Source organism: Polistes canadensis, unplaced genomic scaffold (genome assembly GCF_001313835.1).
Source record: "Polistes canadensis isolate GaletaPanama2010 unplaced genomic scaffold, ASM131383v1 scaffold_14, whole genome shotgun sequence".
In the NCBI taxonomy this organism is placed as follows: domain Eukaryota; kingdom Metazoa; phylum Arthropoda; class Insecta; order Hymenoptera; family Vespidae; genus Polistes; species Polistes canadensis.
This window is the reverse complement of record NW_014569561.1, coordinates 178489-195224: the sequence shown is the minus strand read 5'-3', so window position 1 is coordinate 195224 and position 16736 is coordinate 178489. Positions and strand designations below refer to the sequence as shown.

Below are 16736 nucleotides of genomic sequence, written 5' to 3'. Positions count from 1 at the left end.
TTCCTCGCGAGATACGAATAAGGCAAGAAAAATCGATGCTACGGAAACCAATGGAGTCATAAAATCAATCATAACCGAAAGGTTATAGCCGATTTTATCGCGATAACTATACGCCACGCGAATATATATCCTCGTCCAGTTAGAGCTCGAATTCTGTATTAATTAGGCAACACGACAAGGCGAAATTATGGAGGTACGGTTGATTCATTAAATCTTTAATAGTCGTTATAAAACCGGTGTTGTAGGAGAACGCGTGCATGTACCATATGCCTCCTCTTTAATCACAAAAAAAAAAAACCAAAAAAACAAAAATTCTTTCTTCAATAATTAAAATAATACATTTTTTTTTATACGAACACATATATAAAGAAAAACGATGGAATCTATCTCAGAAAGATAGATCTAGGCTCTGCGGAATAGATATTACTACGGATGTAGAATTTCGTCAGGGTGGCACGTAGGAAAGGGACATCGCGACGGGTGACTAAAATCACCTCGGCCCGTCGATCCTATCTCTCTATCTCTTTCTTTCTCTTCCTCACTTGAGAATCCAACTGGAGAAGAATGAGAAGAAGAGGATGGGGGAGAGGAGGGGATGGGGGGCACCCCCATCGGCAACTACGGCACGGATCTCGCGCCATTACTCAGAGATATCGTGCTGCTGTTTCTACCGCTAGGAAAGTCGGCATAAAGCAACCGAGAAGACGAACCTGGCCGCCCATCGAGCTCGCTTCGAATACCCGCGTAAAAATGACTTGTGTCAACGTGCCTTTACGGACCCCCTACTGGTCCATCGCCATCACCTGGCTACTTGAGGGTCTTGTTTTACTATGACTAGAAAAAAAGAAATAATAAAATAAAAATAGAAAGAGAAAGAAAATTAGAATACACGGTAAAAAGGACAATGCATTGTCATCAGCCATTGAATATTGATTGTGGTTTGATAATTTATTTATTTATTAAAGTTAATTTATCATAGATAAATAATTTTAAAAGTACCTCTTGTTTTGAGTTTGATAGCACGATTCTTGCATGTAATATCCAAGGTAAAAAAACAAAAAAAAAAGAACCGACTTTAATAACTCCGTAAATAATCGGACGTTTCCCCTTCTTCTATTTCTGTTAGGGGCGCGCACGCGGTCATCGATTCGAAAATGATTAGTGATAATGTCAAGGGAGTAGAGGAGGCACGTTCACGATGCGTCCGTGCTCCTCGCAGTCCGTGACTCCTCTCGTCCGATACGCGATTCCACCTAATTGAAATAACCACAGAGTAGGGTGCCGAGAGAGAGAGAGAAAGAAAATAAGACTCACAATCGGCAAGGTGGACGATGATCTCGGAGAACGGTCGTGGGCGATCCACGTCCGGCAATATCCCATCGAGATCGTCAAATGGATGCCTCCCGTCTTTCTACGTTTTCTCGGCAGCCTGCATTTCCGCTCGCACGTGCCGATTCGTCGAGGGGATTACGAACCCTCCAAGTCGAACCTTTCCAATGACTCCTTCTCCTTCTCTTTCGACCATTCCAAAGAGAACGAGAAAACAAGAGAGGTACGATCATACCAATGAAAGACCGAGAATCAAATCACTATCGTCCATACCCATCATTTGCCACTGCTCCTACCTTCGCAATCTTACTTTTTTTCTATCTTACATGTTATTTTCCACACCGAAACTTGCCTTTCCGGCAAAGATGAAACTTTACTACTCTTGTATTCGAGTTATCGCTTAAAAGCTTCAAGCTACAGAAAATTATTACAAAAGCTTTATGTTAGAGCAATGATTCTTAATTCTTATCGAAATCACGGAACACTAAAATCACTAATTTTAAGATCATAAAACTAACAACAAAAGTTAAGTCTTGTTTTTGTTTGAAACAGAAGCATAGTGTCACGCTTGCTTGTGATCGGCGACTCGATCAACGATCTATGCCGCGTTTTCATAATTTCGCGAAACACTTGTAGCAAATTCGCAGAACACCTATTAAGAACCACTGAATTAGGGGGAGGAAAGAAGAGAACGAAAAAGAGAGAGAGAGAGAGAGAGAGGAAAAGAGGGAAAAACGTATAGGGGAGTTGGAAGCTGATAGTAGATTTAATTGTAATGACCCGAGATATACTGAACGCGATCCGTACGATAAAAAAGGAATAAATCCTCGTAGGATTCCCACGTGAATCGTGACCGTAAACGTACGCTTTTACGGTCCACAGTCGATACGTCGCTCCATCATAGATATATCTACCTATTGGCTTCCGGGGTAATCCTGAAGGACCTACCGAGCGAAAAAGAATAATAGACTATCCTATGATAAAATACAGACTACGATACCTGCTTTCTAAACTAACTCGTAAAATCTCTAATCTTTCTCGATGAACATTTCTTTATTCTCCTAATATTCTAAAAACATATTCTTCGATGAAGGCTCATTTTGAAATGGCCACGGCACAACACTTTTAGCTCCTTTAATTTATATTTCAAACATACTACAAGATTATTTGTCTAGAGGCATTATTTAAATATTTACTGTATATTTGCAACCTTCAATTGCAGGATAATAGTAAATAAAAGTTCATGTTACATGGTATAAATATATTTATGCGAATAGTTTTTTTTCTTTTCTTTTTTCTTTTAATACGAATGTGTCTACATAGTTCGACACAGTACAGTGCTAATAAATGCAATTATCTCCAACTGGGTTCATAGTGTAAAAATTGTTAAAAGATTTTTCACGTAATACTTGTTTTAAGAATTAATAACTTAATGTTTGTCTATTCGTGACTTACCACACGATTTTAATAAGATAGCCGATAGTCCTTCGAATCGGAATGATAACGTACCTCGCCTTTTAATGATAACCGATCGTCTGTATACCATCGTTTAGAATTATGACGTTTTTTATCCATTGCGTCGATGTACGCAGTACGAAAATTTAAAAAATGATGAAAAACAATGAGAAATGATGGAAAAAGATGTATGATTTATAGTCAAAAATGTACACACTTCACTAATATCTTAGACATGTGTACGATTCATATATATCTCTCTGATCGATAAAGAATCATTAATCTTATAAGGTAAGAGTGCTGTCAATTTTCTGTCCTCGCTTATTTATATGATAACACATAACAATACTCTTCAATATACTAAAAAATACGTTTGCATTGCTCAAATGCAATTAAATTGTCCGAGAGTTGGAGAAGGTTTGGCGACCGAATTTAGCTGCCATACGCGAATCGTCTAGAACAATTTTTTGGATGTTATCGTTTGTTTGCATAATTTTTTTTGAATATGTGACAGATATGTATATATGTACATACATACATATACATATGCATATATTATACATATACATATATTTAATGACGTACTTATATGCAAGAGAATCGAAGCGTCTCTTAATATCTCCTTTCTCCTTCTAATGTTACAGCGCAAGCTAATTCTTTAAACTATCTGACATTCGTCCAATTCATTGATGCTACGATTCGCTGCGATTCCCTCATGCTATGCCAATAGATATCTTACAGACTTTTTATAAAACTTTAAATACCAGCATTCATCTTTAATAAACAAACTATTGAGTTTGAAAATGTTGTCGAATGAGTAATACAATGATCGTATTTATAATAAATTTAAAAAGTTACGATTTTGTGTAATACTTTGCACTTTTAACCAATACATTAGTTTGATAGCACCAATTTATTAATTGTAAGATAAAACAAAAAAATAGCATATCTATTAATAATTGGTATCAAACTTTTTCCAAAAGTCGAGGATATTCGATGTGCAGGTATAATTAGTTTCAAAGTTAAAAGCAGAAAAGAAAAGAAAATATATTCTTTGTGCTATGCATATCAATCAGGATTATTTGATCTTGTCAAAATTAATGTGCTATATTAACCTTATTTAAGAAAATTTAAAAAAATTTTTTAAAATTAAAAATAATAAGGCCAAGATATAAGAATTTTGTATGGAATGTATACACAGATAAAAATAGTCAAATATAGGAAACGCATAGGCAAACCGCAGTTGTTGCGCTGATATAAGCGGCTTCTAATACGCCCCTTCAATGAATACTTTTTTTTATATCTTAACATTCGTACAGACGTAATTTCCTCCTATCGTTAATCTACTATGGAGGAGATAATCACCTGATACATTTTAATGTTGTTACTTCGTAGTCAGGGATAATGTATTGCAAAATCAGTAAAATGCTTTACAAAAGCATACATCTTCTTTTCTTCACCGGTTCTGGGGGCTCTAATGCCGCCAATATAGCTTCGTCGAATACATTTTTTAAACCTTTCTAAAATGAACATTTAAAAAGATCAGTAGATACTAAGTAGAAAACTCAAATAACTTAAATTCAACTTATTTGCAAAAAGATATACCTGTGTCAGAGCACTACATTCTACATATTTCACAGCTTTGAGCTCTTTTGCAAGTTTTTCTCCTTGTTCCGCGGATATTGGTTTCTGCTTATTTTTTGCAAGTTTCTCTATAGTAGCAACGTCATCTCGTAAATCAATCTGAGTACCAACTAGGAGAAATGGAGTCCTCTGACAATGATGAGTTATTTCTGGAACCCACTACACAACGACCATTGAGATTTAATATTTTCAATATTATATGTTATTCGATACACAACTACACATGTTATAGCAGTTACCTTTTCTTTAACATTTTCAAATGACGATGGTGAAACAACTGAGAAACAGACAAGAAATACATCTGTTTGCGGATAACTTAAAGGTCTTAGTCTATCATAATCTTCCTGACCTGTGATATAATTATAATGCAACGTATATTTAATCTATGCAAGTAATTTGCCTGTAAGATTTAACCAGTAAAGCTATTCATTGCCCTTACCAGCGGTATCAAATAATCCTAACGTATATGGATCACCGCCTATCATTACTGTTACAGCATAGTTGTCAAAAACAGTAGGCACGTATTCCGAAGGAAACTTATTAGTTGTATATGAAATCAAAAGACATGTTTTTCCCACAGCTCCATCTCCGACCACAACACACTTTATTGTTTGCATCTTACTCGCTGCTCTCTATTTCCTAAAACATTGACAGATCAAATTTTAGTAACAAAGGTACAGTAGAAACTATTTTAATGATTATGTACTTTATAAAAAGCAATATATTAACAAGAAAAACCTAATGTTACATCGATCTAATTATTGTACCAATAATATCATTGCACATATATTATTCTATGATTCCTGATAAAATACAAAAATTGAAAATGCTAAAATTTCTAACAACGAGCTCTCATAACCTAACCTCGACATACATATGTGTCGTGTCAGAGTAACGAAGATTTTGTGAAGAATTTTCATCAATTTAAAAGCAATACAAATAGAGTTAAATATATCAATCGTCATTATCGTTAAACTAGCAAAACTATCATTGTTATGACCGCAACTTAAAATATATAGATAAAAATGTATAATGAATGACTTACCTAGTATTGTACTATCGCCATTAAAGATTAAAACCACGAATAAGCTTTGAATATACGTAAAGAAAACTAATAAATGTAAGTGCATTTAATACAACAGTTCTTTTTTTTTAATTCTTCCCACTTATCATCGCAGTCTCAGCACTTGTAACTTTTAGGAGTTCACTGTTTCAGAAGTAAAATTTGTTACAGGCCTGAAAACTCGCAATTTTCCTCTGGACCATAACGCGCGGGTAATATTTGAAATTCTTTGAATCTTATCTATGTAATCTAGATAAAAACTTTATTAATTACATACAAATATATTTATTTTCATCAATTGTTAAAACAGTCTAAAGTATTTTTTACAATTTTTATCTTTTAACGATAGAACTGCTTTTTAATCGAATAACGTTATAACTGAACATAACCAAAATAACATTTTAAATTCAGTAGATGGCAACACTGTTACGAAACTTGACTGCAACAAAACTACTAAAAAAGAAAGATGGTTAGAATATAATGAAATGTAACTGAACTCTTTTTATGTTCCTTAAATATATCATAATGAATCTTTAAATGGTTATTGGCACATTTCTATTACATGACACTATGGATATAAATGATAAATGCGCAATAAAAGGAACAGTACAACCTCTCACTCCTAGTAAGACGTTTGATTACTATATTTAAAAACTATTTACAAAAATAATCTTTGCTCGTATATAACTTAACATTCATAGTTTACTGTATTGTAAACAATTATTCTTAATAAGCTAATGCTCTTATTTATAGCAGTATCATCATTTTCAAAATCGTTAAAAGGAAAAAATTTAACTGGAACTGTTCGTCATTTACGAGATTTAGCAGCTAATGTTCATGGGATTATTCAACTATGGAATAATAACATTCTTGAAGGAATGGATATCTTAAAATCTATAATACAAGAAAAATCCAATAAAAATTATACCATTCGATTACAAGATTACTGTGACAACCTTGAGGAACTTTGCCATAACTTGGTATATTTAATTAAATTATACTTATAAAATTTATGTATATGTACATATAGTCATATATAGTAGTAATTATCGCATTTATTTCATATATTACAGAGTAATCTAGTAAAGAATTTGGAGCAAATAGTACATCAGATAAATGCTCTAATAACATTGGAAAAAACTGCAATGAAATTATTTACAACTTGGCCAATTTCTGCATTTGGTATTAGTATAACTTTTAAACACTTATTGTTGATGTACAATATTAATAAAAATGGAATATCTTGTAGGTCGTACGGTGGAAATGATACATACTGCTTATAGTAATGAAATGCAAATGAAATATGAAGTTCTGGAGAATATTGCTCATTGTCACACAGAACCACAAAAAATGTTATACCTCTCCACGTGGCTACATCAACCTTTGCTATCTAAAAATGTAACAATATTACTAGAAGCGATGCTCACAGAAACTGGACACAGATAACTACAGTAAGTATATTATATATGTAATGCATGATTTTCGATTTTTTATTAATATTTTGCTTTAGAAAAAGGATATATAATAACAATATATAGCGTTAATAAGAAAAAAAGTCCCTTTATTTTTTCTCTTGTTTTCTTTTCCTTTTTTTTTTTTTTTTTTTTTATATATATATATATATATAGATATCTTTGCATAAATTTTGTAACATAATTGAGAATATGTTATTTATATATAAATAAGTAGTACCTGAGATCATAACAAATAGATATAAGTAAAAATATAAATTAATGGATGTGTTGCTAATCTTTGCTAATGCGCTTAAACAAAGTGAATCATTACTTCACATCTTTATTTTGGAAATTGATAAATAAAATGGTTTTTATCGTGAAATATCAGTAAAAAAATACTGATCTATTTGTTTGCATTTTATCGAAGATCATTAAAATCAAACATAATTTTAAATATAACTTTTAAAATATAGATGTAACAATGAAACACTTTTTATATATGTATATGAGGAAGAAGTATAAATCTTACACATAATTATTTAAGCATTTTCCTATGTCATAGCACTAGTTAGAATTACAGTCACACATAATTACATATACATCTCACGACTTATTGTAAATATTTACTTCGTATAATATAAAAAAGTGTAGAATACATATGTACAGATAAATACATAAGGAAATTATTTTATGCAGTAATAAGAAAAGAAGACGAAATCTCCTTTGCTTGAATGTTACAATTTGCTTTAAAAATTTCTTATTTTATTATTATTCTTATTCTTCTTCTTATTATTATTCTATTTAGATATTTATATAATTTTATATATAGCTGAAAAATAAAACTTCCTCATTCTATAACTGTAAAAATTTATGGCAAAGAATATCATGAAAAAAAATATTAAGATTAAATCAAAACGACATAAAAATATTAAAATAATTAATATTACATTAAAATAAAAATTAAATTGTGTGTGTGTCTATTACATATTAGTCTGATTATATATGATAACCTTATTGCTTATATAAAAATGAAATTTATATATTAATTAATTTTTTCGTCTATTTCTTTTTATGAAAGAAATATTTGCACCTTTTAATATAGCTAAAAATTGGATGAACAATTATTGACAAAATTCAAAGCTATGAAAGGAATTAAGTTTTAAATTTTAAATTTTACCTAATAGCAACCATTTTTATACATTGTATGATCCAAAAAATAACTTTAGGATATCCGTTTAATATACAAGAGAATATTTTTGTTAATAACTATGTATATCTACGAATTATATTTACATGTACGTTAGACTGAATAATATTGTACATTTTTACAATTGTCTATAAAAAAAAGAAATATATGAATTACCTAATAAGGGGTTTCATTCTACTTTGAACTAATTCAAATTCACATATAAAGTTTATAGAAACAAAAACATGTAGCAATCATCAAAAATACATTTGTTTCGTATAAAAATTCAAGTAGTTGTACTGCATGTCTAACATTATTATACACTGCACAAATAATTTTAATTAGTATAATACTATTATTCGCGTAATTATCTAAAAATCAACTTCTAGCATTTCTATTAAATTCTTCTCTTAGTGCTTCAAAATCAAGATCTGTATCTAAATTTGTATTATTTGCTATGATATTGCCTTCCAAGATATTATCAGGCATAATATTTTTTAATCGTTCGGATACTAATTCATCGACTAAATTCGTTTGATCTACTAAATTTAATTGTTCGACTAACTTATCGTCGATTAAAAGATTTTTGTCTATTTCGCTGCTGCCATTCAAAATATCTAAATGCGCTATATGATCATATTGACTTACTTTTGACATTTCCAGATTGTCTGTACTACCAAATATATTAGTATCATAATTATTAGAAATAATTGGTACTGTATCTTGCAAGACAGAAGTATTTTCTGAAACTTTACAAATCGAAGTTGCAGGTAATATTTTACATGGATTTGTATCCAATGTAGAACTTTGCGATTTAGCACTATTTAATTCCAACGTACTTATAGATCCTATTTTAGAAACCAATTTTTGAAATCCCTTAACAAAGTTCTGAGATCTATCTTCTATATTATTCAAGTTACTTTGAATATCTTGCTTTTCGTATGATCCCAGAGAGCCGTTTTCAAGTTTCATTAAGTCTTGTTCTACCGACTCTAATTTCATAAAACCTTCATTAACTATATGTTCCAATTTCGACTGATCGTAATTACTTTCTATTTTGTCAAAAATTTCCGAATGGCTTGACGATCCTAAATTATCAGTTAACTTTGGAAAATTTTCTTTATGAGATTCTGAATTTGAAAACTTTGAAACTTTGTTTGCATGTAATTTTTGGAACCCTGAATTCTCCGAAATATGATTTGGAATTGCAGAACTTGAAATAAAAAGTTCAGAAACGTCATTACCCTTACTGTTATCAACAGTAGGGTTTTTTCTCATTAATGTTAATGCAGATAATACTTCTGGACACACTGAATTTGATACAGAGTCAGTTCTCCTTTCATTCATAAATTCTGGTATACTAAGATCTGAACTTTCTGAAAACCCACTAGACATTCTTTCTTCGTTGTTGTCTTTAGATTCTTCACAATTGGATATTTTCATTATTTTTGCTGGTGGTTCTTGATTTAGGTATGAAGTTTCTTCATTATGACTCAACGCGTCATTATTGATTTTATATAATCCAGGATTAACACCCAAGGCATTGCAAAGTAATTCTTCTTTAATGTCTATTAAATCTTCATCAGATTTTTTATCATTTTTTACTAAAGATAACATTTCACGGGCTTTCTCTCTTATTTTATCCATCAATTGTTTGACCTCTTGTACAAAATTTTTAACATTGTTTTCTGATTTTAAAACTAGTAACTCGTATAGAGATTGTGCATTAAGTACTGGCTTTGCGGCTATCTTTATTATTTCAATATCCTCACACACCGATATTGCTTCTCTTAGCTTTACTTTACGCCGTTCCGATTTAGCTTCGGGTGTAACATAAGCCCATGGTCCCCTTTTTTTTCCCTTACGTTTTAAAGGATCTTGATTGCTAGTTTGTTTGAGTTCGGGATCGGGCGTAGGCGGTGGTAACTGTTCAGGACTACCATGATCCGGATGCAATTCAAAATGCCTTGCCATACGTGTCCTTCCCAAATATACTTTCATACACGTAGGACATCTAAAATGATCAGATATTTTTCTCTTTGGTATTTCCAAACCTGTGAGAAGTTCTTTAGGTGACTCCTCATCTTCAATCTTGTCATTGTTTGTATTATAGTCACTGTAACCGCCGTCCGAATCATCCAAGTCAGGTTGTAAGAAATCTGAATGATGTAAATGTTTGTAATCTCGTACCATATGTCTCGGAGGTCTTGTAACTCTACCAGAACGTGTTCTGGCTATTCCTTTCTTTTTGTCATCCTATTATTATTTTAATATATCATTTATAAATCATTTTTAAATTATAAGTATTTTATTATTTTAAATAAAAATAATTACTTTCAATTCGACTTGTTCTTCCTCAGGAACTGTTGCTGTTTTTGATGGGATCAAAGAAGGCCTAATAGTATTTTTTTTTGGTCGTCCTCGTTTGCCACCACGATTTTTTATTAAGGTTCCAGGATTATTCAAATTTGAAGTTAATTCTTCTGGTAATAATACCCTGTATAAAAAATACATAAATTTTCATTTATTCGTAGATATTGAAATAGTCATATTTTTACTCACTATTCGTTACTTACTTATCCTTATTCATAACTGACCTATACACGATTGTCTTATCAGACATACACGTTTCTTCAAGTTGATGACGTTGATTTATGACTTGAAAAATTTTTTTCATACAATTCGGCGAAAGCTGTTGTGTGCTAAAGTCAAATGTAAAAATACTAAAATATATAATATATATAACAAACTAAAAATATATGCGTGCACATATACGTACAGTTACAACAATTATGTAAAAATAATTATAGTAAATGTATAAAAATTTGTTAACAGTACCTACGAAAATGATGACCTTGTTGTACTATTTGTATAGGATTTTCACTAGATCCCAATGGTTTAGATGTATCTATTGTTTCTGATACAACTGTAGATTTTGTAGAAGGTATTCCTTTAGATTTTTTATTGATCTTCGAACATGCTCCATTTACAGATGAATTAATCTTTTGCTTTACAAAACCATTTTGGAAAGATTCTGTTTTGTCAGACGAACCATTCTGCTGTATAATTGGTGTTGTTTGTAAGAAATTTTGTATGTTATTAATAAAATTATTAGAATTTACTGTAACTGTTTGATTTTGTTTAGTATAATTGTGTAAGGCTGCTTTAGTTTGTGGTTTCAAGATAGATATAGGTGTCGATGATGTTTGCGTTGGTTTTAATATAGAGGTTGAATTAGATGTTGTTTTAGAATCTTGTGTTTTAGCAATCGATGCTGTTCTAAATATAACCGGGGAATTTGTCTGCGTTATAATCTTTGTCATAGGCGTTATTAAACTCTTTTTTCCTGTTAAGGAAGAGGCCTTAATTAATTTTGTGCCAACTTGAATTGGTTTAAGTTCCGTAGATATTGTCGCATTACTAATAACTTGTGCAGGTTTTGGTACTGTTTTAGTTATAGTAGTAGCATTTTTTAACATCGGCGCTAAAAGCTGAGAAATACTATTTTTTTGTAACGATGATGTTGGAGTTTTTATAGCTGGTGACATTCGTATCTGTGAAGTAGTTGCATTTTGTGATAATACAGGAGCACTATTTACCACAGTATTGGCGATCTGAGAAGTGCTCGTTTGATTTCCTATTTCACAGTTTGCCGTTATAATGTGAGATGTATTTAATAACTGTGCAGATACATTATTTGTGTTCAAAAATTGAGTCGTAATAGGAGTTGCTTTTATTATTTGCGGCGATAAGGTATTGATCACAGTTGCCTTGGAAAGTAACACAGAATTGGAATTAGAATTAATATTGATCGTTTGCATTCCATTGATAGAATTTAGATTAGTATTTGCAAATTTATTTATATTTTGTATTAATTTAACATTTTTTGCCGGTTTCAATATGGTTTGCGCAGGCTTTAGAATGAATTGAGAAGATGGCAAAAGTATTGGTAATTTTTGTAGGATTTGTGCTTGAGAACTGGACACTTTGTTCATTGATTGATTTTGTGCCAAGTCATCTTCTACTACATAGCATGAATTATCTTTAGTTTTAATTTGTCTAATGTCTGTCATTATTGTATGTATCTTTGGCTGTTCTAAAACTATTCTCTGCGTATTCGAATTGTTTTGTTGTATTTCCAATGTTTGTGACTGTGAATTAATAGGTTGTCTTTGTAAACAAATATTTCCTAAAGTCAAATTATTTGTGACAGTTTCATTCTGCAATTTATCATTTGGAGAATCTTCATGAATTTGCCATTCCGGATAATTCATGCACTCTGTCTTAACAATATCATTAATCTCCTCAACATTTTCTACTTGATCCGTTTCGAAATTAAAATCTTCCTCTGTAAAATTAGTATCTTGCGCAGATACCGAACTTACATCTTCCGTTTCACAATGATTATTTGCCGTAATGTTGCTTGTATCGAGAATATCGTTAGCTTGATTATGTTTATATATAACCTCTTCGTTTGATGTTAACTCAAAAGTTAAACCTAATGACTTTGCCTGTTCCGGAGTGAGATGAATCATTTGATAATCATTTTCATCGCTTCCCAAAAACGCTACGAAATCATTTCCATTATCATTATCGTCAACAGCTTGTTGGATTGCTTGTTGTAAAAGATCGGATGAACCAGCCGATGGAATCTCTCCATCGTTTGTAAACACGTTCGAATTCTCAATTTGTGCCATTTCCTATAGTTTTACAATTTCTTCGTTCACGTAACAAAAATTATACTTTATCAATTAATAAAATCATATTTTGAGAAATATTGAAAAAAATTTGCTAAACAAAAATTTACACAAAACAGACATTAAATTCTTGTAATAGCAAGGAATGAAAATGTTGTCTCGAACACTAAGTATAACTATACAATACCTCTTGTGAAAAACGGAATACCAATAAACAGTCATAGATCTGCTAAAACTAAAGGTTTTCTTTAGTTAGAGGTATTCAGTAGCACCGACAGATGGCGCGATTGGTACCCGCTCAATATTTTTAACAGTAGTTTTCTCTTCTTATATAATTATCGTTTTGTTAACCTTATCGTGTGTTCTTCTTTCTTTCCATGGTCTGTTAATAAAGCTGCAGGTATACTTCAATTTATTTTACTTTTATTTATCTCACCAAGCTGTTAAAATTAATATTACCAAACGATTGATATCTCAATCACTGCTCTCCTTATTAACTTAAGCAATTATTTAAAAAAAATTAAAACGTTTTATTTAAAACTTGCGTGAGCACATGGCGTGTGCGCACGTGCGCGCAAACAAGCCTGCGATGCTAAAACGATGTAAAATTAACTTTTCCATCGAATTATAAAAGGGATGCGTATGTTCGATGCATTTATTATAACGTGTTGTTTGCTAGCATATTGTCTAAATGCAAAATGTCGCAATATATAATAATTTAATTGTCGAAGGTTGATATGGAAGAAGACTATTATTTTATTATTCTTAGATTTATTTCTGCTATAAAAATACCAATATTATACTTTTTCTTATTCTAGTTTATTCAATATTGTAAGTTATTCTAGTTTTCATGCGTCCATTCACTTATACTGACATTCTCATAGTCACATTATCCACACACTTCTTACACACTACATTTAAACAACCATACGTTAGATACAAGACACTCCACATTAATAAATGAGCGAACATCGCAAATCTATATGTTTCACTTAATGCATTCTATTGAGTGCTAAAAAATAGTAGATAATAGACAAATATTTTCATTTACAGTGTGGTTGTTTGTAATATTTGTGAATTAACTTGTAAGGTAAGTTATGATGCATTTAATCTTATAATATATTGTTTATAGTATACATAAATAAAAGTTATAGTTTTAATTCATCATTGACAAGTTTAATTACTTTAAATGCTTATTTGTCTTTTTCAGAAATTTGAAGAAGCTATTCGTCAATCAAGATGCCGCAGAATGAATATATTGAGAAACACAGAAAGTTATATGGACGACGTTTGGATTATGAAGAGAGGAAAAGAAAACGTGAAGCACGAGAGCCTCATAAACGAGCAGAGCGTGCTCGTTCTTTACGTGGCATCAAGGCTAAAATCTTTAATAAGGAGCGTCGCAATGAAAAAATTCAAATGAAGAAAAAGATCAGAGCTCATGAAGAGAAAAAAGTCAAGCAAACAACGGAAAAACCATCGGACGGAGCTGTTCCAGTATATCTTCTCGACAGAGATATTACCAAAAGAGCTAAAGTATTGTCTAATATGATTAAACAAAAACGAAAGGAAAAAGTTGGAAAATGGGATGTACCAATACCTAAAGTGAAAGCTCAATCAGAGTCAGAAGTATTTAGAGTTATGAGAAGTGGAAAGTCCAAACGAAAGTCTTGGAAAAGAATGGTAACTAAAGTTACATTTGTCGGAGAAAACTTTACAAGGAAACCACCTAAATTTGAAAGATTTATTAGACCAATGGCATTGCGTTTTAAAAAAGCTCATGTTACGCATCCAGAATTAAAAGCAACTTTTTGTTTACCGATTATAGATGTTAAAAAAAATCCAAGCTCTCCCATGTATACAAATTTAGGTGTCATAACCAAAGGTACTATTATCGAAGTAAATATCTCAGAATTAGGTCTTGTAACACAATCTGGTAAAGTTGTATGGGGTAAATATGCACAAGTTACAAATAATCCAGAAAATGATGGCTGTATCAATGCTATATTACTTGTTTAATCTAATTTTAAATGATGTCTAAATTACTTAAATTATATTTTACATTTGTATTATTAAAAGGACAATTGTAATAAAGATATCTTTATAAATACATTTGTACAGTTTACTTTTTTTTTCATTAATATTTGTAGAACTTCGAATTAGGTAATATCGTTCTCGTCTGTCGCACCAATGATTAAAGTTCTATTCTTCGTGGAGAAATTTTTGTTTTCTTAAGTTTTCTCTATTCATAAATTTTAAAACTTTTCTTTACATTTATTAATTTTTATTAATATACAGGAAATGTATATATATATATATATAGAATAAAAATTATCACGAAGCCATTAGAAACAATAAATTTTTTACCATCTTGCACAAATAAAAAAAGATAATTATTTGCTTGAATTACAGAGTTACAATTTAATTTTTACTTCCATTGCTCTTTTTTTCTTTTTTCTTTTTTTTTTTTAATAATTGCGCCAAATAGCATAAAATTGATGGTTTTTAATGTTTTTATGATGGTCAATATGACGAGGTATGTGCATTATAATATACGGACGCATCTACATCCATAGTCTACACCGATGGCTTGCGCCGTACGTAAATATGCGCTCATAGCAGTCATAGGGTTAAATTTATTTTGTTAGTTTATTAATTTACTAATTTAAATTGGTATTTTTGCAAGATCTAGGAGACGGTCATCATGCAGATTTTTGTTAAAACACTCACAGGGAAAACCATCACCCTTGAGGTAGAGGGATCCGATACTATCGAAAATGTCAAAGCTAAAATTCAAGATAAAGAAGGTAAATATCGACCGGTTATTAAATCTATTATAGAAAGAATACAACACATATTTAAAGAGAAAAGGGAAAGATGTAAAAGATTTTATATGAAAAAATAAATTTTTTTTGTTTTTATTAGGAATTCCTCCAGACCAACAACGATTGATTTTCGCTGGCAAGCAGTTGGAGGATGGTAGAACTTTATCAGATTACAATATTCAAAAAGAATCTACTTTGCACTTGGTTTTGCGTTTACGAGGCGGAGCAAAAAAACGTAAGAAGAAGAATTATTCGACTCCTAAAAAAATCAAGCACAAGAAGAAGAAAGTCAAGCTTGCTGTGCTCAAATTCTACAAGGTATGTATTTACGTATGCAATTTGTTTATTGATTTTTATTATAGCACGTTCAATGTTTATCTCTATACTTTGTAGGTCGATGAGAATGGAAAGATCCATCGTCTAAGACGAGAATGCCCTAGTGAGCAATGTGGAGCTGGCGTTTTCATGGCAGCAATGGAAGATCGTCATTATTGCGGTAAATGTGGATACACGCTTGTATTTAATAAACCAGAAGATAAATAAATGAGAAATATGTAAACAGTTTATTTAATTAAATAAACATCTTAAATACTAAGTGTATATTAAACTTATATAGAGTTTGTATAGAGTTAGAGCAAAGTCTTGAAGTGCAAAGATTATTAACATAATGATAGATTGGTCGAATCATTATTTTTAATTAATCAATTATGTAACTCTACCTAGTAAAATGATCAAATATTTTTTTCTTTAGGATTTCCCAACCTGCGAGAAGTTCTTTAAGTGACTTCTCATCTTCGATTTTGTCATTGTTTGTATTATAGTTACTGTAACCGCCGTCTGTCTCATCCAAGTCAGATTGTAAGAAATCTTAATGGTGTAAATGTTTGTTATCTCGTACCATATGCTTAGTGGTCTTGTAACCCTATCAAAACGTGTTCTGATTACTACTTTTTATTTATCATCCTATTATTATTTTAAGTTTTTTTTTTTTTTTTTTTTTTTTTTTTATTCATTACAGAACATACAATCAATTCTCGACGAGAATTATAAGTACTTTAGGCTGACGTGATGTAATAACATGAA

The 16736-nt window shown here is 31.0% G+C and overlaps 4 protein-coding genes across 13 annotated transcripts; 2 read left to right on the top strand and 2 right to left on the bottom strand.

Moving 5' to 3' along the window:
- Positions 1-2569: 2569 nt before the first annotated feature.
- LOC106793437 (cdc42 homolog) lies at positions 2570-5811 on the bottom strand. Of its 2 annotated transcripts, XR_001382417.1 has the most exons (6): positions 5474-5811; positions 4868-5067; positions 4668-4777; positions 4390-4587; positions 4150-4304; positions 2570-3238 (listed from the first exon to the last, which is right to left on the bottom strand). XR_001382417.1 is itself a non-coding variant. In XM_014760347.1 (5 exons), exons 2-5 carry the CDS (start codon positions 5043-5045, stop codon positions 4215-4217), a joined length of 576 nt encoding a protein of 191 aa, XP_014615833.1. In that variant the 5' UTR covers positions 5046-5067; positions 5474-5811; the 3' UTR covers positions 2576-4214. The 2 variants fall into 2 exon arrangements, 1 of the variants encoding a protein (XP_014615833.1); XM_014760347.1 differs by having other exon boundaries at positions 2576-4304.
- Positions 5812-5907: 96 nt separating this feature from the next.
- Positions 5908-14938, top strand: LOC106793435 (ribosome biogenesis protein NSA2 homolog). Of its 7 annotated transcripts, none has more exons than XM_014760345.1 (5): positions 5908-6116; positions 6245-6471; positions 6565-6673; positions 6741-6942; positions 14039-14126. In XM_014760345.1, the coding sequence occupies exons 1-4, from the start codon at positions 6029-6031 to the stop codon at positions 6935-6937; spliced, it is 621 nt and encodes a 206-aa protein (XP_014615831.1). In that variant the 5' UTR covers positions 5908-6028; the 3' UTR covers positions 6938-6942; positions 14039-14126. The 7 variants fall into 7 exon arrangements, with proteins under 7 accessions (XP_014615831.1, XP_014615832.1, XP_014615830.1 ...); XM_014760346.1 differs by lacking the exon at positions 14039-14126 and adding an exon at positions 10492-10680 and having other exon boundaries at positions 6248-6471; XM_014760344.1 differs by lacking the exon at positions 14039-14126 and adding an exon at positions 10492-10680.
- On the bottom strand, positions 8319-13003 carry LOC106793430. Of its 2 annotated transcripts, none has more exons than XM_014760330.1 (4): positions 10970-13003; positions 10708-10833; positions 10466-10628; positions 8319-10387 (listed from the first exon to the last, which is right to left on the bottom strand). In XM_014760330.1, exons 1-4 carry the CDS (start codon positions 12826-12828, stop codon positions 8510-8512), a joined length of 4026 nt encoding a protein of 1341 aa, XP_014615816.1. In that variant the 5' UTR covers positions 12829-13003; the 3' UTR covers positions 8319-8509. The 2 variants fall into 2 exon arrangements, with proteins under 2 accessions (XP_014615816.1, XP_014615817.1); XM_014760331.1 differs by having other exon boundaries at positions 8320-10387; positions 10729-10833; positions 10970-13002.
- LOC106793439 (ubiquitin-40S ribosomal protein S27a) lies at positions 13148-16248 on the top strand. 2 transcript variants are annotated; one of them, XM_014760350.1, is made up of 4 exons: positions 13148-13228; positions 15515-15635; positions 15754-15971; positions 16047-16248. In XM_014760350.1, the coding sequence occupies exons 2-4, from the start codon at positions 15533-15535 to the stop codon at positions 16194-16196; spliced, it is 471 nt and encodes a 156-aa protein (XP_014615836.1). In that variant the 5' UTR covers positions 13148-13228; positions 15515-15532; the 3' UTR covers positions 16197-16248. The 2 variants fall into 2 exon arrangements, with proteins under 2 accessions (XP_014615836.1, XP_014615837.1); XM_014760351.1 differs by lacking the exon at positions 13148-13228 and adding an exon at positions 15185-15425.
- Positions 16249-16736: the final 488 nt, after the last annotated feature.

Bases quoted from the DNA above. Each gene is read 5' to 3' on its own strand.
- LOC106793435 (XM_014760342.1), top strand. From the start codon at position 14,068: ATGCCGCAGAATGAATATATTGAGAAACACAGAAAGTTATATGGACGA.
- LOC106793437 (XM_014760347.1), bottom strand. From the start codon at position 5,045: ATGCAAACAATAAAGTGTGTTGTGGTCGGAGATGGAGCTGTGGGAAAA. The intron at 4,778-4,867 runs GTAAGGGCAATG...ATTATATCACAG, and splicing joins AGGATTATTTGATACCGCTG to GTCAGGAAGATTATGATAGA. The intron at 4,305-4,389 runs GTATATCTTTTT...TGTTCATTTTAG, and splicing joins AATGTAGTGCTCTGACACAG to AAAGGTTTAAAAAATGTATT.
- LOC106793430 (XM_014760330.1), bottom strand. From the start codon at position 12,828: ATGGCACAAATTGAGAATTCGAACGTGTTTACAAACGATGGAGAGATT. The intron at 10,629-10,707 runs GTAAGTAACGAA...TTTTTTATACAG, and splicing joins TCAGTTATGAATAAGGATAA to GGTATTATTACCAGAAGAAT. The intron at 10,388-10,465 runs GTAATTATTTTT...AAATAATAATAG, and splicing joins AAGAACAAGTCGAATTGAAA to GATGACAAAAAGAAAGGAAT.
- LOC106793439 (XM_014760350.1), top strand. From the start codon at position 15,533: ATGCAGATTTTTGTTAAAACACTCACAGGGAAAACCATCACCCTTGAG. The intron at 15,636-15,753 runs GTAAATATCGAC...TGTTTTTATTAG, and splicing joins TAAAATTCAAGATAAAGAAG to GAATTCCTCCAGACCAACAA. The intron at 15,972-16,046 runs GTATGTATTTAC...TATACTTTGTAG, and splicing joins CTGTGCTCAAATTCTACAAG to GTCGATGAGAATGGAAAGAT.